The sequence below is a fragment of the Chiloscyllium plagiosum genome, chromosome 9, assembly GCF_004010195.1.
Source record: "Chiloscyllium plagiosum isolate BGI_BamShark_2017 chromosome 9, ASM401019v2, whole genome shotgun sequence".
Classification (NCBI taxonomy): Eukaryota; Metazoa; Chordata; class Chondrichthyes; order Orectolobiformes; family Hemiscylliidae; genus Chiloscyllium; species Chiloscyllium plagiosum.
The window spans coordinates 39,736,579-39,763,996 of NC_057718.1; the positions used below are offsets into that span (position 1 = coordinate 39,736,579).

At 39.5% G+C, this 27,418-nt stretch overlaps 1 protein-coding gene across 6 annotated transcripts in view; it reads right to left on the reverse strand.

Annotated features, from left to right (window-relative positions):
• The window catches only part of mark1 (MAP/microtubule affinity-regulating kinase 1), a 214,747-nt gene that overhangs the window by 42,127 nt on the left and 145,202 nt on the right, over positions 1-27,418 (reverse strand). For 3 of the 6 annotated variants that reach the window (XM_043695768.1, XM_043695766.1, XM_043695767.1), the window contains exons 4-12: positions 26,895-26,943; positions 21,826-21,891; positions 17,536-17,606; positions 11,794-11,850; positions 11,407-11,643; positions 6,957-7,076; positions 6,732-6,831; positions 5,410-5,522; positions 4,121-4,274 (exon numbers count right to left, since the gene is read on the reverse strand). In XM_043695768.1, coding sequence (XP_043551703.1) covers positions 4,121-4,274; positions 5,410-5,522; positions 6,732-6,831; positions 6,957-7,076; positions 11,407-11,643; positions 11,794-11,850; positions 17,536-17,606; positions 21,826-21,891; positions 26,895-26,943 — 967 coding nt within the window. Of the gene's footprint in view, positions 1-4,120; positions 4,275-5,409; positions 5,523-6,731; positions 6,832-6,956; positions 7,077-11,406; positions 11,644-11,793; positions 11,851-17,535; positions 17,607-21,825; positions 21,892-25,029; positions 25,160-26,894; positions 26,944-27,418 lie in introns of those variants that run through there. The other 3 variants (XM_043695769.1, XM_043695770.1, XM_043695772.1) reach the window with 3 other exon arrangements.

Sequence of the window (27,418 nt, forward strand, 5' to 3'; positions counted from 1 at the left end):
AGTTCCGGAGCCTTGAGGTGTTGTATAAGTTGTATAAGACTCTGGTGCGGCCGCATCTGGAGTATTGTGTGCAGTTTTGGTCGCCATACTATAGGAAGGCTGGAACGGGGAACGGGTGCAGAGGAGGTTTACCAGGATGTTGCCTGGTATGGTAGGAAGATCGTATGAGGAAAGGCTGAGGCACTTGGGGTTGTTTTCATTGGAGAAAAGAAGGTTTAGGGGTGACTTGATAGAGGTGTACAAGATGATTAGGGGTTTAGATAGGGTCGACAGTGAGAATCTTTCCACGTATGGAGTCAGCTATTACAAGGGGGTATAGCTTTAAATTAAGGGGGTGTAGGTATAGGACAGATGTTAGGGGTAGATTCTTTACACAGCGAGTCGTGAGTTCATGGAATGCCCTGCCAGTAGCAGTGGTGGACTCTCCCTCTTTATGGGCATTTAAGCGGGCATTGGATAGGCATATGGAGGATAGTGGGCTAGTGTAGGTTAGGTGGGCTTGGATCGGCGCAACATCGAGGGCCGAAGAGGCTGTACCGCGCTGTATTCTTCTATGTTCTATGTTCTATAGAAATCTGGGACTTGTCTGTATCCAATTTAACTTACACATTAGTGCTGAGAAAATAATAACTAAGAAAATGCTAAAATGGCTAAGACCTGCCTTGGATATCAGAATGGTATTTTATATTTGTAAAGCAAGTTCTTTCTTAGAAACAGGAGGCTAAGAAATCACCAGCAAAAGGATAATGATCACTTCCAGCATCTTAACATGTCAATAACTTTCACAGCACAAGTCATCAAGTAAACCTTCAAATCAATTTAAAAAGGACATGTAAAATAACTTATGAATGTTAGAAATCAGAAAATACAGAACAGCCAGTATGAGAGGAAAGATGAAATTGAGGCTGATGTTTGAACATCTCTACCAATTGCAAAATGATCTGCTGTGCATTTTGAAGTTTCAAATGACAGGTCTGTGTCAAAAAAATGAACGTTTGCAATGTCTGGCACACATTCTAATAAGGATTGTGTTGACTGAGGTAACATTTGTCTAAAAGCTAACTTTGCTGAAATTACACAAAAGGGTAAGTATTGATTAACAATATTTCATCAAAACCATCTTGATGTGTATTTTAAGATAGAACTTTTCTAATTTGCTTTTTCCTCATGTAGGTCGACAAAATAAATGAAATTTTATATGAAGGATTCAATTTAGAATCATACAACATGGAAAAAGACCCTTCAGTCCACCTCATCCATGCTGACCAGATATCCTAAACTAATCTAGTCCCATTTGTGAGCACTTGGTCCATATCCCTTTAAACCCTTCCTATTCATGTACCCATCCAGATGCCTTTTAAATGTTGTCATTGTACTAGCCACCACCACCTCCTCTGACAGCTCATTCCAAACACACGCCACCCTCTGGATGAAAATGTTACCAATTCGACCCCTTCTAAATACTTACCCTCTCATCTTCATCCTATGCCCTCCAGTTTTAGACTCCCCTTCCCTGGGGAAAAGACTTTGTCTATTCACTCTATCCATGATTTTATAAGCCTCTATAAAGTCACCCCTCAGCCTCTGACACTCCAGGGAAAACAGCCCCAGCCTATTCAGCCTCTCCCTACAGCTCAAACCCTCTAACCCTGGCAACACCCTTGTAAATCTTTTCTGAACCCTTTCAAGTTTCACAATATCTTTCCTATTTGGTCTGGAGATTTGTGCAATTTAAAACTTGCAAAAAAACTCTGCAAAAAATGTTGAACCTGTAGCAGCAACTGTCTCTTTGCATTAAGTAACTATCAAACATTTGGGGTGCCACAGTGGCTCAGTAGTTAGCACTGCTGCCTCACAGTGCCAGGGACCCAGGTACGATTCCACTCTTGGGCGACTGTGTGGAGTTTGTATTCTCCCTGTGTCTGTGTGGTTTTCCTCTTTTTCCTCCAGTTTCCTCCCACAGTCCAAAGATGTGCAGATTAGGTGGTTTAGCAGTGCTAAACTGCCCATAGTGTCCAGGGATATGGAGGTTAGGTGAATGAGAGTCAAGATTAGAATGGTGCTGGAAAAGCACAGCAAGTCAGGCAGCATCCGAGGAGCAGGAAAATCAACATTTCAGACAGGAGCCCTTCTTCAGGAATGAGGCTGGGAGCCTCCGAGGTGGAGAGATATAGGGGAGGGGTGTGGGGCAGGGGAGAAGATAGCAAAGAGTGCAATAGTGGATGGAGGTGGGGATAAAGGTGATAGGTCAGAGAGGAGGCTGGAGCGGATAGGTAGGAAGGAAGATTGACAGGTAGGACAGGTCATGAGGATGGTGGTGAGCTGGAAGGTTGGAACTGGGGTAAGGTGGGGGGGATGGGAAATGAGGAAACTGGCGAAGTCCACATTGATGCCCTGGGGTTGAAGTGTTCTGAGGCGGAAGATGAGGCGTTCTTCCTCCAGGTGTTGGGTGGTGAGGGAGTGGCGATGGAGGAGGCCCAGGACCTGCATGTCCTCGGTAGAGTGGGAGGGGGAGTTGAAGTGGTCGGCCATGGGACGGTGGGGTTAATTGGTGCGGATGTCCCGGAGATGTTCCCTAAAACGCTCTGCGAGAAGGCGTCCGGTCTCCCCAGTGTAGAGGAGACTGCATCGGGAGCAATGGATACAATAAATGACATTTGTGGAAGTGCAGGTGAAACTCTGATGGATATGGAAGGCTCCTCTGGGACCTTGGATGGAGGTGAGGGCCTTGGACGGAAGTGAGGAGGGAGATGTGGGCACACCTGTGGTGGCAGGGGAAGGTGCTGGGAGAGGAGGGAGGGGAGGGTGGGTTTTTGGGGGGGGACCATGAACCTGACGAGGTAATCGCTGAGGGAATGGTCTTTACGGAAAGCCGGTAGGGGTGGGGAGGGAAATGTCGGTGGATGATGCGACTTATGCGGAGGTGGAGTGGAAGGTATGGTGGGATGGAAGGTGAGGACTGGGGGGGTTCTGTCCTTGTTACAGTTGGAGGGTGAGGGACGTGGATGAGATGCATTGGAGGGCATCTTTAACCATGTGGGAGGGGACATTACAGTCTTTAATTAGTGTGTTTTGTGGTGGAACATGTCCTCCTGAGAGCAGATATGGCGGAGGCAGAGGAATTGTGTATAAGGGAAAGCATTTTTGCAGGAGGTAGGGTGGGAGGAGGTGTAATCCAGGTAGCTGTGGGAGTCAGTGGGTTTCGTCGTTGATGGAGATGGAGGGGTCCAGGAAAGGGAGGGAGGTGTCTGAGATGGTCCAGGTGAATTTATGCTCGGGGTGGAATGTGTTGGCGAAGTTGATGAACTGCTCAACCTCCTCGTGGGAGCACGAGGTGGCGCCGATGCAGTTATCAATGTAGCGAAGGAAGAGGTGGGGAGTGGTGTCGGTGTAACTACAGAAGGTGGACTGTACTACGTAGCATAGCATCTGCAGTCCTCACTTTCATCTCGGCTAGGTGAATTAGCCATGGGAAAATGCAGGGTTACAGGGACAGCATGGGATGCATGCTGGGTCAGAATGGACTTGATGGGCCAAATGGCCTGCTTCCATGCTATGATATTGAGGAAAAGAGAATGCAGTTTTCTACAACATTGTTGACATATTTTCTTCCAAGAACAGAAGCGTTATGGAATGAAGTGTTAAATGACTGACCAAGATATGAGCCTCCACTTTGGATCTTCATTTTTAAGTGATGTGGGCTAATTAAATGTTCTGCACTGTAGCGATTCAACAATTCTATTAACATGTACCTAAATGCTTATGCATTGTAATCATTAGTAAGTTTTATCTGTTCAGAATCAATCAAGGGTAAATCTGTTAGATTTATGAAACAGTAATGGAACAGAATACTAAATGAGTAAGTAGTACAGAGATAATTTTGGGTGTTAACTCGGTGAAAACATCAAATGCTAGTTTTTCAATGTAAGCTGGGTATAAAAACACAAAACAAATAAACCTGGCAGAAAGACAGTGCAAAGTGCTTTGAGACAAACAAGTGAACCAAATCAACTCTTTTTTTCATAATATAGCAGTTAGGCCCAGTACGGCTCACTGCAGCACTGCACACTCAAAGTTGAAATGTGCAATATTACTTTACGTGTTTGAATGTCATCCCCACCATGATCACTAAACCGCCGCTGTTTCTGATTCGCTGATATACTGCGCTGGACCTTCGAATGTGCCGGAGACTGCGTGGAACTGTTGTTGAGGTCACTATTGGGTCGAGACCTATGACACAGGTTACTACTGGATACAGATTCGCTGCCTTCAAACTGGAAGGTTAGAAAAATAGTCATTAGAAATAATTCTTGAACTTCTAAATCTCTTATTTTACTCAGTTTACCATTGCTTCAACTATTCTGAGCCACTGAACCAGGAGAAAAAGTGAGAAAACATACACTTATCAGTCACATCGTCTGCCCTCCACATCTACTGCAATATCATATTGATGAAAAAAATTATTCATTTCCAAATAGTGTGTGTATGAGTAAATGCTCGGTATTTTTATAAAAGGTGATAAAGTTTCAGTGCTATCACTGTACTGGCATAAGAAAACAAGACAGCAAAAGGTCCCATAAATTGTAATGAGGTACATTTGCTTTTAGCGGTGGTGGTTGATGGATAGTGGTTTAAAATTAAACTTTGATCAAAACACCATGATAAAGCTCCTGTTCCTCTTCAAGTACTATCCTAAGACCTTTTATGTCCATCTGAGAAGGAAGACTGGGTCTCATTTGTGTGACTCATCATATAAACACAGCACTAATAATGCAGCACGTTAGGGTCAACCTCGTTTCTACGCTCAAAGTCTCTGGAGTGGAATTTGACCCCGAGTTTCTGATTCAGCGGTGACCATTTCCGCTGACACTTGGAATGAAATCATACATAGGCCAGGAAATGAAAAGGCAGTCTTCTGTCTCTGAAGGACATTAGTAAATCAGTTGAGAATTCATGAAAAGGTAGTAGAATTTATGGCCATCATTTTACAAAACTAGGTTGAATATAACCAGGTACATATGAGGCATTGATAAGGAGACAATCAGTGTGCATAAGAAGATTGCTTCTATTAATGCCTTAATATATTACAATGACTCCCAGAGGTGAGGTGGTGGGTATGGGAGTGGTTAGGGGTATTGGCCATGCTCACCTTGGCATGCACAATGCCTCCCCTGGGGAATTCACAGGGATTCTGTAGCAATTGTCACAAGTTTGTACTGAAATCAGCCTTTCTATGGCATTCTGCAACAGAAAATATAATGCTGCAACCAATGCAGCAGAGAAAACAACTTTGGCTACTAAGCCATGGGACAGGCTATGGGAGTACCTGACTCCATGTGTATAAACATACTGAAACACTTTATATGCAACCAAATTTTTCAAATTTTAAGAAAATATTATGAAGCTTGCCTCAGGTGGTTTCCTGCCTAATAATAGGTAACAAGCCATGACTTCATCATACTTCTGCCCCACTAGGGATTCAGTGATTTCTTCTCTCGGGAAGCCCATAGTGACCATTGTTTCTGTAAATATCAATGCAAAACTTACAATGTGAAAACGTTACATTTTCTGTACATGCAATATCATCAAACATCCTCAATCCAGCAAATTACATTCCTGGTCACAGTGGAAGCTCCATTAGCCACGGGATAGGAGCTTTTTTTTCCCAGGAGAATAATAGGAAGGGGTCATTGACCAAACAACATATAGATAATTAAACAGAAACCAAATATATAACTGAAATCGCATGTCAGGACCTGTTGGAAGTCCTATTGCACTGACAGCATGGGAATCTTCATTTCCGGTGGGCAATTGGGGGACGGCATGGTGGCTCAGTGGTTAGCACTGCTGCCTCACAGCGCCAGGGACCTGGTTTGATTCCAGCCTCAGGTGACTGCCTGTGTGAAGTTTGAACATTCTCCCAGTGTCCGCATGGGTTTCGACTGGGTGTTCCAGTTTCCTCCCACAATCCAAAGATGTGCAGGTTAGGTGAATTGGCCATGCTAAATTGCCCATAGTGTTCAGGGATGTGTAGGTTAAGTGCACTATTCAGGCATAAAACTGGGTTAATAGGGTAGGGGAATGGGTCTGGGTGGGTTGCTCTTTGGAGGGTTGATGTGGACTTGTTTCCACACTGGAGAGATTCTACAAATCTATGAATTACCCTGGTTTCCAAGATTCTCTGTGAATGTCTCCACCTCTATCAGAATCATTGAATCATTTTGAAATAGTTAAGTGAACAGTTACCCAAGAAACGTCAGACAGAACAAAAAAAGGTGTGTATAAACCCTAGTCAATTCCAGAACTGAAACCTCAAATCACACTCTGATCCCCTGGACTACCATCTCATTCACCTCCAGTCGCCTCACCCTCCCAAACAGCATCTCACCAACCTTAGCGACCCTATCCATTCACCTCCATTCAAAACTGGTCTTTTAAACTTATGTGGCAGCTGGTGCCATAAAAGGAGGGCAAATCCTCTTTGACAGCACCGACCCTACTCCATCGTGACGGAATTTTCTGAAGGACATCGTACTCCGCATTTCTGGTAAAGCTGTGCTTGGAAAATGCAGCAAGAAATGCAGAGCAGCATTGAGTTGGGAATAGCCCAAAAGGGCAGCAATCCAATGATGATTCCCTTCCTTGGAAGATCCAATCAAATGTTGACATATGTCAGAGCATCGGCACAATCAAGCTCAGGTTGGTCACACACCGAATATGAACAGGCTTACCTATCCTTTTGGGATCAGTATAGTCAGGCTCTGGTTCACTGTACGGTTTTAGTTCCTCCTCCTCAAAACCAACATTCATCCATCGGTCCTTCATGATTTGCTGTTTGATAAAAATCTCATGTCAATGAATTTCAAATACAGCTGGGGTGTGGGAGGGTGTGAAGCCTCAAGTTTGATATAAATTGTTTTCTTTTTAAATAAAGTCTGCTAAAGGATCTCACTTACTTCCAGACTGCCTCGTTTAGCAGGATTTAATACCAGGAGTTTTTTGAGCAAGTTTTCACAGTCAGTTGACATATAAAAAGGAATTCGGTACTTGCCTCGCAAAACTCTTTCCCTCAGTTCCTGAAATAAAGGGGGAAGAAAAAGATATGTGCATTGTACAAGACAGAATTAGATCAGGTCCTGCAATTTTCTAAAATCCCAACAGTGTAACAGAAAATTCAATGTTTTTGGGATATATGAAGATTTCATAGAATGCAGATTTGAAGTAAGCATACACACTTGATGAAAAGGTAATTCATGTCCTTTCGAGTCAAAAATGATAAAAGCATTCAAGTTGCAATGGTAAGAGTCTAGGACTGTACAACGAACGAAAAATAAATGCATCCTTATGCTTTTCGTTTTATCTAAGAGGGGCCACGGAAAGCTAAATTCAAAGCAATGTGTTTCCTACCAGTACGGTATAAAAAATATTGATTTTAAATATTTTTGGCTCTTATTAATTCTTGATATTAATGGAGAGATCAGATCAGGCCTTTGGGTTTTTTTGGGGGTTGCAATTTGGAAGTTGATGTGGACGTTGCTAGTTGCAGAAGGGAAGGAGCCAGAACTGAGGGATTGATTGCAGAAGGGAGTAAAGGATGCTGATGTTGGTGGCAGGGAAGGAGGGGGAGCTAGAAACTGGGGTTTGGCAAAATGGGTGGGAGGGAAGAGTTCATTCATTTAGAGGGAGGAGATTCCATGATTGGCAGGTGAGAGGCTGAGGTCTTCCTTGGAGGTCTGAGGAACATTCTTGCTCCTCCTGGTCAACAAGGAATGCACTCTCCTTCAACCCTTTTAAATAAAACTTAATCAAGTTAGACAGCTCGAGTGCTGCAATCCAACAAACATAACAATCAGTCAACAGAAACTTACAGAATTTTAACAGAGGCGCTAATCTTCTAGACTGGGCAGAACCTTCCTCCAACTATAAGTGGATTTTCCAATCTCTGGGAAACCCACGCAACAACTGTTAAATTTAAATTAAGGCCCCCAGTTGCACGATGGTAAGCCAATGGATGGTCTCAGAAAATGAGCCATCTCTCTAAGATGCAACACTCCCACGCTACAAAAACAGTAATGGAGTGCGAATGCAGAGGAAGGGTTTTGTTCCTTCTTTTACATTTTAACCTCTCTCTCCCACTGCATGCAGGGAGGTGGGGTCAGGAGGATACTGAGTATTATTAAATGCAGTACCACATGTAAAATAACGAGGTGCTAGTTGCAAGATCAGCTACTGCAGACTACATCCAAAGGTTCTGCTGTTCAGTTTTACATTTCACAACAGCAGTTTCTGCACTGGTGCCTGCTTTTGAAAAAATGCTAGATTTGATTGATTGGAAGTACCAGTGGATCCACAATCAATGCCTCTCTTTAAGAGCACCCTATTCAGCAAGTCAGCAAAATTTCCTCATGAAAAGATGTTCGCAGTAAAATTGAAAAGGAAAAAAAATCCCAACAATATAAGCTTTCTATTAAATTTGGTCCTTTGCTGATGACATCCACATTTTAAAAAAACACTACTGATTGACAAGTTTCTCTAAAATGTTAACTAGTAAAATTTCAGAACTTTTGCCATAGTCTGGCTGATTTAACATTTGCCTACTGAATGGTGCAGTCACATGAACATAGCATTTAGGTGCAGAAATAAGCTAATCAGCCTCTCAAACCTGTTTTGCCATTCAACAAGATAATGGCTGATCTATTTGTAATTCAAATCCTATCCCACTTACTCCCATAACCTTTTACCCCTTTATTTGACAAGAATCGAACATTGGCTTAACAACATTCATTCTGCTTCCTCCATGTTTTCAGAAAGTGACTCTAAAGACTCATAATCCACAGAGAAAAAGCTTTATCTCATCTGTTTCAATGTGTGACCCCCTCGAGATTCTCCATCCTCTCACACCTACCCTGCAAAAACCCCTCAGAAGCTGATATGACTTGTAGCTTCTCTAATTACTTGCTCCACCTGCACATGAACCTTTTGTGATATCTCTCCACCTGGAGCTCTGCAATCTTTCACCGTTTAGATAATATGTTTCTTTTTATTCTTTTTGCCAAAATGGACAATTGTACACTTTCTCACATTATACTTCATTTGCTTCATCTTTGCCAACTCACTTAACCTCTCTTTTTGTAGCCTCCATACATCCTCTTCACAATTTACATTTCTATCTATCTTTGTCTATTAACTACAAATTACCAGCAAAAACCAGACCTTCCATCCTTTCATCTAAATCATTTATAAATTGTAAACAATTGAGGTCCCAGCACCGATCCATATGCCACACCACTCATGAGATCTGGTCAACCTGAAATGCCTACATTCTTGCTTTCTGTTAGGCAAACAATCTTCCACACCATTAGCGTTTATTTCCCAAAGTAACCTTTAATGTGGCACCTTATCAAACATCTTCTGGATGCACAACACAGTCACCAGTTCTCCTTTATCCATCTATGTGTTTCTTCATCAAAGATTGATAAAACACATTTCCCTTGCACAAAACTGTGTTGACTCTGCCCGTCTACGTTGAACTTTTCCCCACTAGAACATCTTTAAAAATAGCTTCTAACATTGTTCCTGTGACAGATGTCAAGCTAACTGGCCTGTAATTTTCTTTTTTCTAATTCTCTCGTCTTTGAGTAAATGAGTTCAATCACTATTTTCCAATCTAGTGGGACCATCCCAGAATCAAGGGAGTTTTAGAAAATTAAAACCAATGAATAACACCAATTATCTCACCAACCACTTCAATTTTTAGACCTCAGGATGAAATCTTGGCACTTGGCACCCTCAGCACCAACAATTTACTCAGTATCACTTCTCAGCTGATTGTGATTTTCTTGAGTTCCTCCTGCTCTATTGTTTCCTGATTTAACACTGCTTCTGGGATGTTATTTGAACCTGCTGTAATGAAGACGGATGCAAAGTTCTTGCTCAATTCTTCTGCCATTTACTTACTTTCCAGGATTAATAATGTAGTCTTATTTTCTACAGGACCAATGCACATTTTGTTAATTCTTTTCTTTTTCCAGTATTTATCTGTTTTTATATTTCTGGCCAGCTTTCTCTTCTACTACAATGTTTTCCTTGTTTTTGGTAATTCTCTGTTTTTTTTTGTATTCTGACCAATCTTCTGACCTGCCACCTCTCTGCATAATTATATATTTTTTTCTTATGTTAGCATGATATCATTCTTAATATGTCTGGTTAACTACAGATGGTTAGCCTGTTCCTTGGACGTTTTCTTACTCATGGCAATTTAATGATTCAGAAATATCCACTTTAATGTCTGCATAGTATTTATATTAACCTAACTTTTAACCTTCAGCATATTCACTTTCGATGGCTCTGCTTTCATGGCCTCATAGCTCCCCTTTATTTAAATTTTAAAAAAACAATCTCAGACAAAAAACAGTCTCGGTCTCTCTCCTTCAAGCTGAATGTGAAATTCAAATCATATTGTGACCAATAATCACTGTGGAATCTTCAATATGTGATTATTAATTAATCCCTTTCCATTGCACAACACCAGGTCAAGTATAGCTCCAGAACATGACGTTCAAAAACATTCCATGAACCAATCAGCTTGGTACCTTTGCTCTATTTGACAATTCCATGCTTAGTGTAGATTAAAATTGTCCATGTTATCACTTTGCCTTTCTGACAAGTTTTTTTTATTTCTTCCTTTACGGATCACAATGACTATATCCTCCCCTTGCAACTGCACGTTCCTCTCCAGCCCTCGGAAGATGTCCTGAATGCTGATGCTGGGCATGCCATCTGGACTTATTTCTGAGAATGATGTTGATTCCCCTCATTACATTGTCCCCTACTACTACTGCATTCCTTCTTACTCCTTCTTCTAGATTGTCTTCCTGTACTATGGTCAGTTAGCGGATCCACCCTGCAGCCTCACTCGCATCCAGACAAACTGAAAGAACGTCAAACCTGCTGGACAATTACAAAAACTGAGCTTCCTGTGCTCCTGCCCTTGGGTCTCCTTACCTGCCTCATTCTCAGTCACATCCTTCCGTCCCAATGATCAGATGACCAAACCCTAAGTAACGTCACTGCCTCCTAGTATAGAATCCAAGTAACTTTCCCCCTTCCTAATCTGTTTCAATGTCTGCAGTTCAGCCACAAGCTCATTTAGTCATTTATTCTTCTTGCTCTTAATCTTAGCAAGATCACTGAAGAGAGGATGAGGATAAAGGAATATCTCCCAATATGAAAAGGAGGAAAAATAGAACTAAACACTAGAGGGCTAGAAAATTATTTTTGACTTTTATATGCCTCAAGAGCAGCAGAAGAGACCCAAGAACAAGATATCCTACCAATACCCTGTTTCGGGTTTGTCATGTGTGATGGAAGACAAAAACTGTAAATGAAATGTTTTAAAAGGATTACCTTTAAATTTTGGCCATCAAATGGCAAAGAGCCACTAACTAGAGTGTAAAGGATGACACCGAGACTCCAAACATCCACTTCTGGGCCATCGTACTTCTTTCCTTGGAAAAGCTCTGGAGCAGCATATGGTGGACTTCCACAGAATGTGTCTAATTTGTTACCAATTGTAAATTCATTACTAAAGCCAAAGTCTGCAATTTTTATATTCATATCTGCATCAAGAAGTAAATTCTCTGCCTAAAGAAAGGAAGCATCACATATTTACTTTTGTGAATTTCTGCAAAATTTATTTAGCCGTTTAATGAATAAAACCTGAATCTACATCATTCTATTGACATAAAATGCAGAACTACAGGAAAAGACAAAATATATTTCGCTTTCAAGTACCTTAAGATCCCTATGTACAATATACTTCTGATGACAGTATTGAACAGACGACACAATCTGAAACAAAAATCAGAACAGTTCAACAACATTTACAATATGTATATGCAGTGTGATCAGTCTCTTGTAATATGCTATTTCAAATATGAAAATTAGCAAATCTGGCTCAGTTACAGCACAAGGATAAATCCACCCTCTGAGGTGAAGAAAGCACATGTAGAGAATGACTGTAAAAATGTGGATGGCCAAAATGTAGAATAATGAGGGTGTAATTTTTAAATAATAAAATAATCTTTACCAGGATCTCACTTATTTAAAAAGGCAAACAGAAGAAATACAATACTGCAGTCTCTTTAACATTAAGCTTTGTGGAATAGCAGCCATAAAATTTATGTTTCAAATCCTGAATGTATGCCAAAACCTTTTTAAAAAATCTGAGGACAAATTCAAGGTGATATTTTTGGCCGAGAATTTTACTCTTTTGTTCTGCCACACGTGCAAGACATTAGTTATTTCACCTCCTAGAAACATAAACACGTTATAATTTATAAGTAAACAAAAACAAGAGGTGACAATAAAACTATAGGCTGCATTAATACTATGATGAGAATACATTAATCTCCATTAGAACTCTGATCAGTAACAAATCCTTTAATTAATTACAAAAGATGCATCTATAACAACAGAAAAAATGTAACTTTCTTAATGTCTTCAGGTTCCCCATAATACTTCTTAGTCAGTTTCTTTTAGGTATAGTTATGATAGATGAATATAGGAGCAAACTGGTGAATTAATCGACCTACAATTAATTAAATGACATATTCATCTATTTTAGCTTTAATGTTAAAGTTTGATAAGAACACTACATTCCTCAAACTTTTGTTCCTTCCCTTTCATAACACTTCTTCAGCAGAAGTGCAAGAAATCTGTTACATCCACCTTTCAAGGCAGACCATACTTATAAGCAGACTAAACCAAAGCCCATTTCTCCACTTGGGATGCAGCGGAAGTGAGTACTGGAGCTTGTAAACTCAAGTAGTCACCAATGGTTAATGACCAGTTTTGATTATGAAGCTGTGACCATACAAGCACATATGAAATCTTCTTACTCCAAAATCCAAAGACAGTTCTTCATAGTGAACACAAATTCATTTACTGACACTGAGGGAGCATGAAGAAATTGCAGTTGGTCTCTCCCCACCATTACTCAACACAGGAGAGATCTACTTCATATGGAGAGACATCACATGTCAGCTTAACCTTTTTGGGCATTCCATAATGTACAAGCATCGTATCGCCTTCCCAATTTACTTTACAAAACTTGAATGCATTTTCACATTCCTTTGTCTAAATCCACAGAACACCCTTCCACAAGAGTTTGCCAAATTTTCAATTAACTTTGTGTTATAATTCACCAGACACAAAAGAGATCGGAGTTCAGAAAGATTCTGAAAGTATCATGCATTTCATACCACTTGAATCTTACTCTATGTAGGTTGTAAATCAATTCGGTCACCCAGTGACCCAAATATCAGACAGAATTTTGAAGCATTTCACATTTGACTGCCTTCATCTGGATGCCATACTTCTCCAAATGTTGGGTATCTTTTTAAGCCTGTCATCGTGGATCCTGAAGAAGGGTTACACGTGACTTCTCCACCTCCTGATGCTGCCTGGTCTGCTGTGTTCTTCCAGCCTCCTGCCTGTCTACTTCTGATTCCAGCATCTGCAGTTTCTTGGCATCATGGATTGACATATTTGGAACTGAAATAAGTATGTCATCCAACTCAAGAGATAGAATTCAGAAGCAGTAGGCCATTTGACCCAATTCGCCATTCAACTCAATCCACCATTCAACATGATTCCTCTACCTCAATGCCATATTCCTGCTTGCTCTCTCTCCACACCTCTTGAAATTAACTTTTTTATTAAATATATTCAATGATATGGCTTCCACAGCCTTCTGTGGTTGAGAATTCCACACTTTCACCATGTTCTGAGTGAACGCACTTCTCTTCAATCTGAAATGGCCTACCAAGTATCTGGAAGTTATGAGCTCTTGGTTTTGGGCCCCTTGACCAGAGGAAACATCATCCATAAGTAACATACTACTTCCCTGAATTATTACAAAACTTGGTTCAATGCCTTTTGAAAAATACTGGGGGCTAAAGAAACACTAAATGACCAGCCCTAAGAAACTGAACTGGATCCATGTTGGTATTAATAGTCAAAAATGATTTTGAATCATCATCTAATTCTACTTGCACATAGATATTTGTCCAATGAGTGTATAAATAAAATCTAATTTTGAAAACATCTGGTTTCCTGACGACATCATGAATTGATCCTCAACATTTGGCAAATCATCGAGAAGATGACTTTCCAGTTCCAATTTACAATTGCCTACACTACCACTATGGGAGTAATCTGTTCAACTTTGGCACTAATGCCCTTCACACTGAATGAGGCCTGCAGTAAACTGGTCTGGTGTTCCTCTGATCTCATAGGATGGCTTTGTATCTTTGAATCAGGTGGCTCTTTCCACTAAATACTCAAAAATACTTGGTGAGCATGCCTGATTATCAGCCAGATTGTTGGGAATATCTGGGGTGTTATTGTAATGAGAAACACTGAGATACTCTACAAGTATTCTCATCAGGACTGTACTTGTCCAGTCTCCCAATAATATTTGATGATGCAGCAGTCTACAAAGGTCATTCCATTCACACGCTCAAACAGCCTTGAACACCAATTTGCAAACTATTTTCTCAACCAAAAAAAATCAGTTCTCCACTGTCTTGTTGGCAGCTTATCCAATCCAAATTTGTTCAAACAGGAACATCCACAATCCCACCTTGTCACCAAATACTAACTATTTGACAGGACAAACTAAAAACAGCAAGCAGCATACGGAGGGTCAGCATCAGACCAAGCAGAGTTATTCTGGTGTCCACATTTATACAAAAGGGTCACAAAAGGGTGTTATTACATTCATTAAGGTGAGTCAGATATGACATACTATAATTAGAAAATTGAATAGAGCTTTGAACAATGTATTTGCCAAAATTATATTGCTGCCAACTGACAAGCTGTTGAGTAAAAGATCTTACTGTAAATGTGTAAAAGTATTGAAATTGAATAAATGGTATAGCACATTTTGCAGTAATGTAAGGATAATTTAAATTAAATAACAAATTCTAATTCTAACCTTTGGCTACTTTTAAATTTAGACATCTGCAACCTTGAGGTCCTCATTTAGGAGATTTATGGGTTCTTGGGGTGCTTTGATAATTTACAATGGGCCTTGGACACGGAGATGCAGAATGGAACAACCAAATGGGTGAGGAAGAAAAAGGGTAAACACATTTAAATTTTTAAATACTATTGAATTAATTCTAAATATATTTTGATAGCTTCCTAATACAGCTCAACATCTGCAGCTAATTCAATAAGAAAATTCAAGCCAATATTTCTGGACTAAAGATGGGAAGGGGAATGAGCTTTATAACTTGCTTGCTCCAGATCTGGCCAAATTGGACAGCAGATCGAACGTCGGGAAATCCCACTTCCTGACAGGTTGGTATTGGAGGCAGGTCCCAAATTAATTCTGTCTCCAAATTCCCATCTTTCAGGGCAAATTCCAGCACAGAATGTGAGCCATATTCTTTTCATTATCTGATCAGACAACCAATCAACAATTGTAAGGACTATTAATTTTCATTTTCTATATTTTTAATGGTGGACTTAAATGAGAAAAGAACTGTTTCAGAACCAAGTACAGTTTGAGGATTGCTGTCCATTTTGCAGACAAGTCAATTTTTGCTGGGTCTCATTGTAAACACTGTTTACACAACCGCTGGTTGCAGTCGTAGTCAGAAGTGTAGTTTGCAGATGAGCTGGAGCCCCAAGGATTGTGTACAAATGGAGCTTTGTTTAGCAACAATAGCTTATTGATAACTGGTGATTAGCCCACTGACCAATGACAAAGGCTTTCTGCATGCCAAAAAATGTGATTGGTTCTCAAGTAAGCGAATAGCTTAGGGCTGTGAACAGGACAGAGAGAAGCCTTCAAACTTTCAAATAGCACCGGAACTCTGCCTGTTCTCAGTAGGAAAAGTGGCTTTGGCAGTACAGACATGATGGGCAGAAGGCCCTCTTCTATGCTGTACGATTCTATGATAAAAGCCATCAAAAGTCTATAAGCTGTGACTTTTCAAAAATAAGTCAGAGACCAAAGTGTGAACCAGCCCACGTGCTGCCTGCAAACCAGTGAAAACATCCATATAAGAAAGACGAAAAGCAGTGTCCTGATCAGTACGAGAACCATCTAAGCAGATCCCATGAACAGAGACAACTGAACAATTTTCCTAGTTTTCTGTCCGTCCACAACACAATGCTTTTTTCTTGTGTGCGTGCAGATGCAAGGGGGATTTTATAAGGAGATTAAACGAGTTGAGTTACGTGCCAACAGTTCATATTCATTTACCAGTAGCTAAAGTCTATTTACTTGGAATAAAAGGTAATTCTTAATACAGCAATTGATCTGTATTTTCTATCAACCTGGGTGCAAAAGGTAGATAAATTGGGAATTTTGTGTACTTCCAGAAAAATCTTTAACTTTGATGACAACTTTAGAATAATGGGCCTTGATTCTCAGTGAATCATAACAAAATAAAAAAAAAAGCTACAACAATTCTGGAAACAAAGTGAGCAGTTTCAACATTCCACTATGCCTGCACAAGCTCCCATGTCAAAACAATATATTTTATTTCCATTTTCATGTACTTTCTCTGTTTCCTTTAAATTCTCTAAGTGTTTCATCTTTTTTGAAATGTTAAGATTGACAGTTTCAATAGCCACTTTCAGTAATGCAATCAATATTCTAATAATCCTTAATATAGAAAACTCTTCCTTAATGCAGTTTTGTACATGTAATATAGTTTTAAATACTAAGACTCAATTTATGTCATGACCAATTTATTGACTGTTATAAATTATCTTACTAGCCATTAATCTTTTCAAATGTTAAATAATTTTGTTTGATTCATTAACTTTTTTTATTTGACAAATGATTTTGAACTTTATCATGACTGCGATCTTGTCCTTAGTTGTTGATCTATTTTTTAGTCTTTTCCAATGCTCTGATATCCATTCGATAAAATTGTCTAAAATAGTAGGTCAGTTATTGTACAATTAAAGCCCTCAATTGATTAGTCATTGTTGATGTGAACAGAGGGGTTTGTATTGGGTTAGATAGATTTGGAATATCCTAAATTTGATCTCCAATTTGTGCTGAGCTTACTGATTATAAGCAAGGTTGCTGACAGATGTCATTGGCCAATCCAAGGAAATGTATAGGAGAGAGGAGAAAGTGAGGACTGCAGATGCTGGAGATCAGAGTCGAGAGTGTGGTGCTGGAAAAGCACAGCCGGTCAGGCAGAAACCGAAGAGCAGGAGAATCGATGTTTCGGGCAGGAGCCCTTCATCAGCATTCATTGAATAAATGATAGAATCAGGCATGCAGTGATGTTCCTACATAGGTTCACACAGAGAAAGTCTACTTGGCAAGGCAATGAATGGAAAAGTTTTTTAAAAAATTATAAATAGATCATCACAAGCTTTTCTCTACAGAAAAATATATTTGTCAATTTAGTTATGCAGACAATTACTTATAAAGAAATCTACTGCAATTCAACTGAACATAAGAACGGAGCTCAAATTCTTCTTTCGTTTTGCTCAACTCACCTGTCTAAACTTTGCCCTTGCTTCTTTTTCTTTCATTCTTCCATGTGCAACAAGGTAATCAAAAACTTCTCCTGTATTGTAAAGGAGTAAAATGAGAAAGAAAGACATATTTACCAAACTTGCTGCCTAATGTTCTGCCTTCTTTGAACCACTGCAATTTTTCAAATGAACTCTGAAAAATAAAACTTTTAACTGCTATTGTTGACACTGTCCCTATTTTCTGCACCTAATGCATATATTAATATCAATAACATGGTTATGAAGGAATGTCTAATCACTATATTTTAAAGTGTAGAAAAATAATTATAAGCACTTTGGAGACACTGAACAGAAAAAAGAATTACTTTATAAAGCAATGGCAGGTACTCTATTAATTATGAAAGCAAAGCTAAGAAATTACTGCAAGGTGACTGACCTAAATTTGCTTTTATAGATTAGAATATATCAAGAATTTGAAAATAATAAAATATCACTCAATTGCTATTGCTTTGACCAAATTGCTGAAGATATTGGATATTGTAAAGACTATGGGCCCTGACAACATTTTGGCAATAGTACAAAAGACTTGTGCTCCAGAATGTTTTGTGCCCCTATAGTCAAGCTGTACACCTCAGCTAGAAAACTGGCACTTACTTGGCAATGTGTAAAATGGCCCAGGTATGGCCTGTACTCAAAATCAGGACAAATCCAACCCAATCAATTATCCTGTCAGTCTACTCTCCATCATCTGTCCTGTGACGAAAGGAGTTGTCAACAGTGCTATCAGTACACATTCTTGATGAAGGGCTTATGCTCGAAATGTCAATTCTCCTGCTCCTCGGATGCTGCCTGACCTGCTGTGCTTTTCCAGCACCACACACTCAACTCTCAAGCATCTGCAGTCCTCATTTTCTCCTCTCTGCTATCAAGCAACGCTTGTTCAACAATAACCTGCTCACTGATGCTCAGTTTTGATTCTATAAGTGTCACTTAGCTGCTGATTTCATTATAGACTTGATCCAAAAATAGATAAAAAAGCTAAACTCCAGAAGGGAGGGGAAGATAATTGCCTTTGACGTCAAGGCAGAATTTGATCAAAAATGGTATCAAGGAGCCTTAGGAAAACTGGATACAATGGGAACCAGGGGAAATCTCTCCATTGTTTGGGGTCACAACCCATTGCAAAGGAATGGCTGTGCTCAGTGGAAGTCAATCAGCTAAGGACACCTCTGCAGGTATTCCTCAGGGTAGTGTCCAAGGGCCAGCCACCTCCAGCTGCTTCATCAATGACCTCCCGCCTGGCATCAGAAGTAGAGATGTTTGTAAGTAACTACACAACGTTCAACATCATGATGATTCACAAACTGAAATACCTTGTGGTCACATGCAAACCAACATCCATACTTCGGTTAATAGGTGGCAAGTAATATTCATGCCAAACAAATTCCAGTCACTGATCACAAACAAGAAAGATTCTAACCATTAACCCTTGAGCTTCAGTTGAAATACCAATACAGAGACTCCCGCTATCATTGAGTCAGGGGATTACCATCCACCACAAATTTAGCTGGATTAATCATATAAATACTGTTGGTACAAGGGTAGGTCAGAGATTGGGAATTCTGAGGTGAGTAATTCACCTCCTGACTTCTTGATGCCTGTCCACCACCTCCAAAACACAAGTCGGGAATATGATAGAATACTTGGGTGCAGCTCCAGTAACATGCAAGCAGTGTGAAACTATCGGGCAAAGCAGTACATATGATCAGCGCTCCATTCACCACCTTCAACATTGACACGCAGTGGCAGTAGTGTGTACCATCTACAAGATATACTGCAGTAACTCAAACTCCCAAACCTCCCCATATCCTCTACCACCTAGAAGAACACAGACAGCAGAAACAAAGGAACACCATCACCTGCAAGTTTCCTTCGAAGCCACACACCATTCTGGTTTGGAATCAAAATGCCACTCTTTATGTGTTACTGGGTCAAAATTCTGGAACTTTCATCTAATGGTGGGTGTCTCTATACCCCAAGGACTGCAATAGCTCAAGAAGGCAGTTTGTCACCATCTTCACAAGGCCAATAAATACTAGTTTAGCCGGAGATGCTCATATGTCACGAACAAATAAAACAAGCTGCAGCAAATTAACACAAAGATAAATAAAACACCCCAAAATATGAAATACATTTCATGGCAAATGACAGTATCCTACTAAAATTCATAGGGTAAAACTAAATGGGAAGAAAAGTGATTTGCTTTGTAATCTTTGCATAAAGTTAAAAAGACCATCAACTTCAGGATATTCTCAAACTATTTTTTAATCCATTCATGTACTACCAGTCTCATTGAATTGTACAACTGAATTACTAAAAATGATGAAGTTCCAGAAAAAGGTATCCTCTGCGTGTCAATTGATTTAAAACATTAACACTGTTTCTCTATATAGATTCTGCCTCTCCTACTATTTCCATCATTTTCTGTTTTATTTCAAAATAATAAACAGCTCTTTCATTTAAAACAAACAAAGCACTGCCACACATTTCATGATGGCAGTATTGTTTCAAGTAAACTGTGGCCCATTATCCAGAATGCCTTAAATAAATTGGGAATATATCCAAATGCAACATTAGTAATTGGATGAGACTGATTCAACTCAGGGAATAGGAGCATAATCAGCTTTGCTGTTTGAAATATGTGTCCTTCTGATTATTAATAAAACTGAATGGACAATGACTGTGAGGAATTCTATGATTTAGAGCTTCATAGCTAGAATAGAATCTGAAAGATTTGGGGGTAAGGTGACAAAGCTTGGAGAAACAAATGCACCGTGACCAATTAGCTGTATCCAGTCCAATATTACTGCATCCTAAAGCTGTTTTCCTTATATTTTTAGAATAAATTAGATGCACTGACACTTGGAGCTATATCGTCACACAATCTAACACGATGCTACCCTATAATTTTCTGGGGTAGAGTTTAAAGAGAGTGTGCTGGCACAATGTAGAGCATTATAAACATCAAAGTGATGGAAATGATAAAGAATGCCTTTATTGAAAAGAAAAGAAAATGATGGGTGGAATTTTCCCTTTTTTTTGTTGATGAATATGTTAGTGTCAGCTCACTCAATGGCAAACTGTCGCAGGTTTCTCAGCAAATCACAGGCTCTGGCACTGGCTGGAGGCTTCTAGTCATCTGGGATGCCAATCAGAGCTGGCAGCTTCTGGATCCTCAAGTATACCAGTTGAAGCTGATTCCTTGGGGAAAACAGCAATGAGAAGCCAGGTACTTTTTATGCTGTTCTCCAGTGTGGGAACCATGGGGAGAGAGGGTGTGGAGTCAAGGGCAGGATGTGTCATCCAGTTGCCATCACCTTATGGGAACTTGGAGCCTCCCCTCACCCCACCCTGGCAGGCAGGTTGCTCTGGTTTCCCAGTCAGGAAACTGGCTACCTTTCTTATGTGCCAGGGAATAGGTGCTTGGAGATATGGTTGGTTGAGGCCTTTAAGTGACCATTAATCAACCACTTGGTGGGTTGAGAAAGTTGCCCGTGGACCTTAGGAACCAGAACTTAATTAGTGTGATGGTGAGCTGGGGTATCTTCTTGGGGGAGGGGGATCAGACGATCTTTCCATGGGCAACTTGCCATGTTACTCCCCTGTATCTCCAGATCAGGGAAAATTGTAATACTTGGAATATTAAGATAATTTGGTGCAATCCATCTTTTAGTTATGATGTACTTTGGATGATGATTCCTGAAATATGCTGTTACTTCCAACAGAAAATGTACATATACAAAAAGACCCTCAAATGTGCCTAAACATTAAAAGCAGCTAATCTGCTCAAGGAACATTGGCTGAAAATAGTGGTTGAAAAGCCAAAAAATTATGATGTTTAGATTCTAGATTTTCTTCCAAAACAGAACAAAATAAATTGTTTAACCACCAATTTAGCAAGCTTATCTATCATCTCAAAGAATGATAGAAATATTGCTTCTCATTCTCCTAAAGAAGTGTCCACTGTCCCTGAAACCAAATGGTACTCCTGACTGCGCTAAATGTCTGCCTTTGTATATTGGAACTTGGGACTGGAAGGAAGGGGAGAAGCCATTATGTCTCAAACTTCATGTTTAATAAAGGAAAAATGTTGAAATACAAATGCTCCCATTTTAAAAGAGAATCATGCTCAAACTACTTTGAGAGAGGTCAATCCTGCAACCATTAGCACAACAGTTATTTCAATGAGGTACTCCACCTCCAGGAATCCTATTGTGTCAGTCACATGGAACAGTCAAAACCTTAACTTACCTCCACTTGCATACTCCATAATTAAATATAGTGTTTTCTCAGTTTCAATTACTTCAAATAACTTAACTAGAAGAGAAAAGGGGAAAACATTTGTCATAAATATTAGCAAAATAGCAAACACTGTGGAGGCTGTGTTACTCTGGTCACCGTTAGTTGTAATATCATCATTCTTTCAAAAGGGAGAAATTTATAAAATCACAACTTAAAGAAGTCAAGGCAATTTTCTTCATATATGCAAACATTTCTGTAATATTAATCCTTCCAGGCAAGTTTTTATTCCAATCAGGAAACAAATCATCTAGAAGTCTGAATGGTCCTTCCAAAACAGATTCTCAATTTGTCCTCATGTCCTAATTGAGCAATTCATTGCAACACACACCATTCCTCCACTGAGGCGTTAGTCTGTGCTCTCCATGTCACATTGACTCAGAAATTATGACAAATGTCACTTCTGTGGATTGGGTTGTTGGTATAAATTTAATTTCTGAATTTAAATATCCTCTCTTACTTGCTTATGGGTCCACTAGATCTTACTTACACAATGTGCCAGTTGTAGATACTGTATATTAATCAACCTGCACAATCAGTTCTCTGGGACAGGTGGGACTTGAAGACACACTGTACCACTGTGCCAAAAGAGCCTTTCCACAGTGTCAGTTACATACCAATAACATGGACCTCCCGAATTTCCTAAAAATGTTTGGCAGTAGAGCGAACAAATATTATTTGGAAACCTTTAATTTCAATTACTCTTCTCAAGTAGGTACAATACCTCATGCCAAACAAGTCAACTTCCTCTCCTCCTCCCCGGATGGTACCAATTCTGAAGACAGACCTGTGATTATTGTTACATAGCGCCTACAGTCCTCACATAGCTCACCAATCGGCTATCCTAATGGAAACTTCAACTTAATTATTACAGTTCAGACTGATCCTGGCCCAAATCACAATTGCAAAAGTTCCTTTAAACAGAAAAAATTAGTTCGAATTAGCCTTAACTTGTTCATCAAAGTCATTGTTTCACATAGCACCAAAAGTGCAGCTATCCACTTAATTTCCATTACTACATTCATCCAAAACTAAGAAGTGACTGTGGAAGCGAAGGTAAAGGCTCGGCAATGACGCTAGTGTGAAAGATGAAATCTCTGGACAAATAAAACATGTAAACAAAGACTATTCGAACTACTGTACTGCATTCATGTGGATAACAGTGGATACTATTAAGTGTTTATCGAACACCAATCTAAAAACATAAACTAACGCAAATTATGGTTAGGAAAATTCAAGAAAACGTATTTCCATATCCAACATGTGCTAAAATACGAGACAAGTAAATGCATACAATGTCCCAACTTGCAAAAATAAAAGTGGCACCGCACTGGTAACTCTTCCTATTCAAGATCACGGAGATTCGACACGAACAAATGTTGCTGTTTAGCAATTCAGAAATTAATCAAATATTGTCAGCAGTCAAATTTAAATTTAATCTTAGGCCACAATAAAAAAGTCACTAAGGGAAGCCAAACAAATGTAACTTTTGAGATGCTTTCCTGCAGCATTATTTGAACTAAAACAACTAAAACTGAATTGCTTGGGTGGGATGCTCTTCGGAGGGTCAGTGTGGATCTGGTGGACTGAATGGCCTGCTTCCACACTGTAAGGATGCTATACATATGTGATCCCAACGAAACGTTGAGCTCAGCTCTGCTGTTCCCATATCGTCCTGGAAAAGTATAGTAAGCCTTCTGATTCCACTGCTTTTAGTTCAAATAATGCTGTGGGAAAGTCTCTCAAAAGTTAGATTTGTTTGTGTGAAACCAAATGACTTTTGGTGACTTTTTTTGTGGTCTTCTTGACAAAGTGGTTGGTCAGCAAGGTACGTTTTAATGAGTATCTTAAAGGAGGAAAGTGAATGAGGTGGATATGAGCAAAGAGGGAATATTTTGGAGTTTAGACAGAAAGTGCAGCCCCCAGTGTTGTGGGTATTAAAATTGGGGGTGTAGAAGGGCCAGAAGGACAGGAGTGGAGCTATCTAGGAAGCCTTTGGGCTAGCAGCGATTTCAGAGAAAACAAGGGGTGAGACCTTTTCCAGGACTCAATGCAGGTCAGTGAGCACAAAGACGACAGTGAAATGGGACAATGTGACTTCAAAAGCAAGTAAGCTGTAAAAGAAATCTCAGGTCTTAGGAATAATATCTAAACATTCCTCTCAATTAAATCAACATTTAGTAAAGAACATGTGAAAGTGCCCACTATATTCATAAACATTATAATGCTAAATTCCAGAATACCAGGGGAGAAGATGCAACACCGAATGAAATGAGCTTTACTGCTATTAGCTTTCTAATAGAATAATACAAGTGCACTTTAGTTTAGGAAATGTGTTTCATTTCTTACAAATTTAAGCCTTGTTTATTTTTAATAACGGTAAGTATAAAAAAGTGTACAGAAAAAAGAATACAGTACTAAAAGAACAGATTTTAAAAATCAGGAAGAACTAAGTAAGGATTTAGCTTTTGGATTAGATTCCCTACAGTGTGGAAACAGACCCTTCGGCTCAACCAGTCCACACCGATCCTCCGAAGAGTAACCCACCAAGACCCATTTCCCTCTGACTAATGCACCTAACACTATAGGTAATTTAGCATGGCCAATTCACCTGACCTGCACATCTTTGGATTGTGGGAAGAAATTGGAGCACCCGGAGGAAACCCACCCCGACAGGGGGAGAATGTGCAAACTCCACACAGACAATCACCCGAGGCTGAAATTGAACCTGGGACCCTGGTTTTGTGAGGCAGCAGTGCTAACTGCTGAGCCACCGTGCCGCCCTATATCAAGGAAACCAAGAACAATAGTTCCCATGAGCCAATCACATCAAAGGCAGATACATCACAAATGACAACTCTATGAAATTAAAAATCACACAACACCAGGTTATAGTCCAACAGGTTTATTTGGAAGGACTAGCTTTCCGAACGCTGCTCCTTCATCAGTCCAACACCAGCATCTCCAAATCATGACTATTTGAAAATTTGTGATCGTTATTTACTCACTGCCCTCCCAAATCAATCAATGCATAACACCAATTATGTAAATTATAACAATAGGGGTGCAAGCTAATTAGATGTGGATCATAAAGAACTGCAGACGCTGGAAATCAAAAAAGAACAGAAACAGAATGGAGTTCTGAAGAAGGGTCTCTGGACCAGGAACATGGACTCCTATTTCTCTCCACTGATGCTGCCAAACCACCTGAGTTTTTCCAGCAATTTCTGTAGATGTGGATCATCTTCAGTGATCCATTTCAGATGAGCCGTTTAATGGAACTTCACTGAGAAAGACATCAAAAATTGATGTGATACTGTTGTGAGATCGTGCCCAAATAACGACTGAAAACAGCCTCTTAATTCAGAAACCGCAGGTAGCGCAAGTTTCAGGCGGCAACAGAATCCCAAAATACAGTTCTTACAAGAGCCCTTTATACACAGTCCTTAGCTGTATTAAAATTCCATTACAATGGCCTTTCTTTTTTTAAATCTATAGTATACAAAGGTTTGAAGGGTTTCTGTCCTGCTAAATGCTGGCTGTTACTTCTGACGGGATTAAGAGCATTTGTCCGGTCTGCTTGCATAATCAAAAGGTGTTAGTTCTTTCGTCTTTTAAGTTAGTAAATCTTAGTAAAAATACTAGGCCTATATGCTGTAAATTAAATTAGGAATTGTACCTGTACTAAATAAAAGAATAAAGGATATTAAACTGATTACCACAGCTGGGTTGTAAAATTTGTTTACTATTTGCCAGTGAGAGTTTCATTCATTCATGCAATTTCACTTAAATGTTGTTTTGACAGTTATTTTCGTAAAGGGATAATGGCCCGGTTAAAAGGTATTTAACAACTACATACTAATTGGGGATCCTGTTTGGTATTCTATTCAGGTCCGGGGGACAGTTGGTAAGGGCTGATTAATATTATAATGTTTCGTGGAGATTTGATAGGGTTGGTAATGTTTTTGATATTGACACCTACTCAGAGGTAGCTTTTGATCTAGAAATAGGCGTGATAAGGAATTAAGATGAAAGGGATCTTTTAATTTTAGTCTAAAATGCAATAATAAAATATGTTACAAAATGCAGTTTTGTAAATTATTGAAATCATGTTTTAGCAAATAACAGGCTAGTAAAGGATCAGAAACCATTTACGAATATAGTAAACTGGTGAGTATCCTATAACACAATATCTCACACTGTTTTGTGCTCATTGTGACTATTATCACTTAGAAACAGCTACAGAAAGTTGCTTCTCAAGGTGAGTGAAGAATCAAGTCAAGTGTTATCAAGATATTCAGAACAAAAAGATCTCACATTCAATCAGTGGTCTATGATGATTCAGCTTATTTTTGCTAGGATGCTGGTCATTGCCCTTTGCACATCCTGACTACAAGGGGCTTAAAAGGACAAAATTCAACTGCTCCTGATCACTGTTCAGCCGGACAAGGTGCACTTAGACTTCAGTGAAGGTCAAAACGTCTCGTGGCTGTTGTGGTCTGGAAAAATTTGATACTGACCCGCACTGCCCAACCTCACAAATCCAGAGAACAGTTTCTATACAAACATACAACACCAGGTTATAGTCCAACAGGTTTAATTGGAAGCACACTAGCTTTCGGAGTGCCACTCCTTCATCAGGTAATAGATGAAGGAGCGTCGCTCCGAAAGCTAGTGTGCTTCCAATTAAACCTGTTGGACTATAACCTGGTGTTGTGTGATTTTTAACTTTGTACACCCCAGTCCAACACCGGCATCTCCAAATCACATCTATACAAACACACAGTCATCAAGAAAGATAAATATTAGAAAGAGAACTAAATATTAAAACCCACAGCAAAAAATAAGTACCACCAAGACAGCACCTGTTTTAGCAGAGTAACCGATTGTCAACAGGAAGTTAGGAAAATAAACAAGATGTGTTCATGAACGATAGTACTGCAAATTTTAAGTAATCACGATTAAAGTTAGAGTTAATCTGTATTTAATACACATTTAATTGAGTTAAAATACAAACTTACCTATATTGGGATGATTCAAAATCTTCATAATTCTTACTTCTCGAAAGAGCTGTGAAAATTTAAAAAAGGCATTATGTATAGTTATGTTTTCAAACTCACATATTGCTCTGTATTTTAACATGGTGCAGATAGGATTCAGATTGCTGATAAAATTAGTACAGAACAGGATTCACTGCATTAACACACAACTCTATGCCATTAGGAATTTGGTTAGAATTCAGTCCAGGGATGCAGGTTACCAAATGTTTCTCGATGGAAGCACCTACTAATACCACTTTCAAATCAGTTGTACATTGATGCACAATCCAGCATCTGCAGTCATTGTTTTTACCTATACTATTATCTTTATTAAAGCCAAGAAATTTAACATCCTGAAGGTAACGTGGGAATTCAATGCAGAGGGGAAGAGGTATTTTTTGATTTTTTGGACTCATTATGAGAGTTTCTTTTTACAAAAAACAGGTTAAATTTGGGGTGGTGGTGGAAGCGGGGGGGAGGGGTGTAGGCGGGGAAGGGAAGGGAGT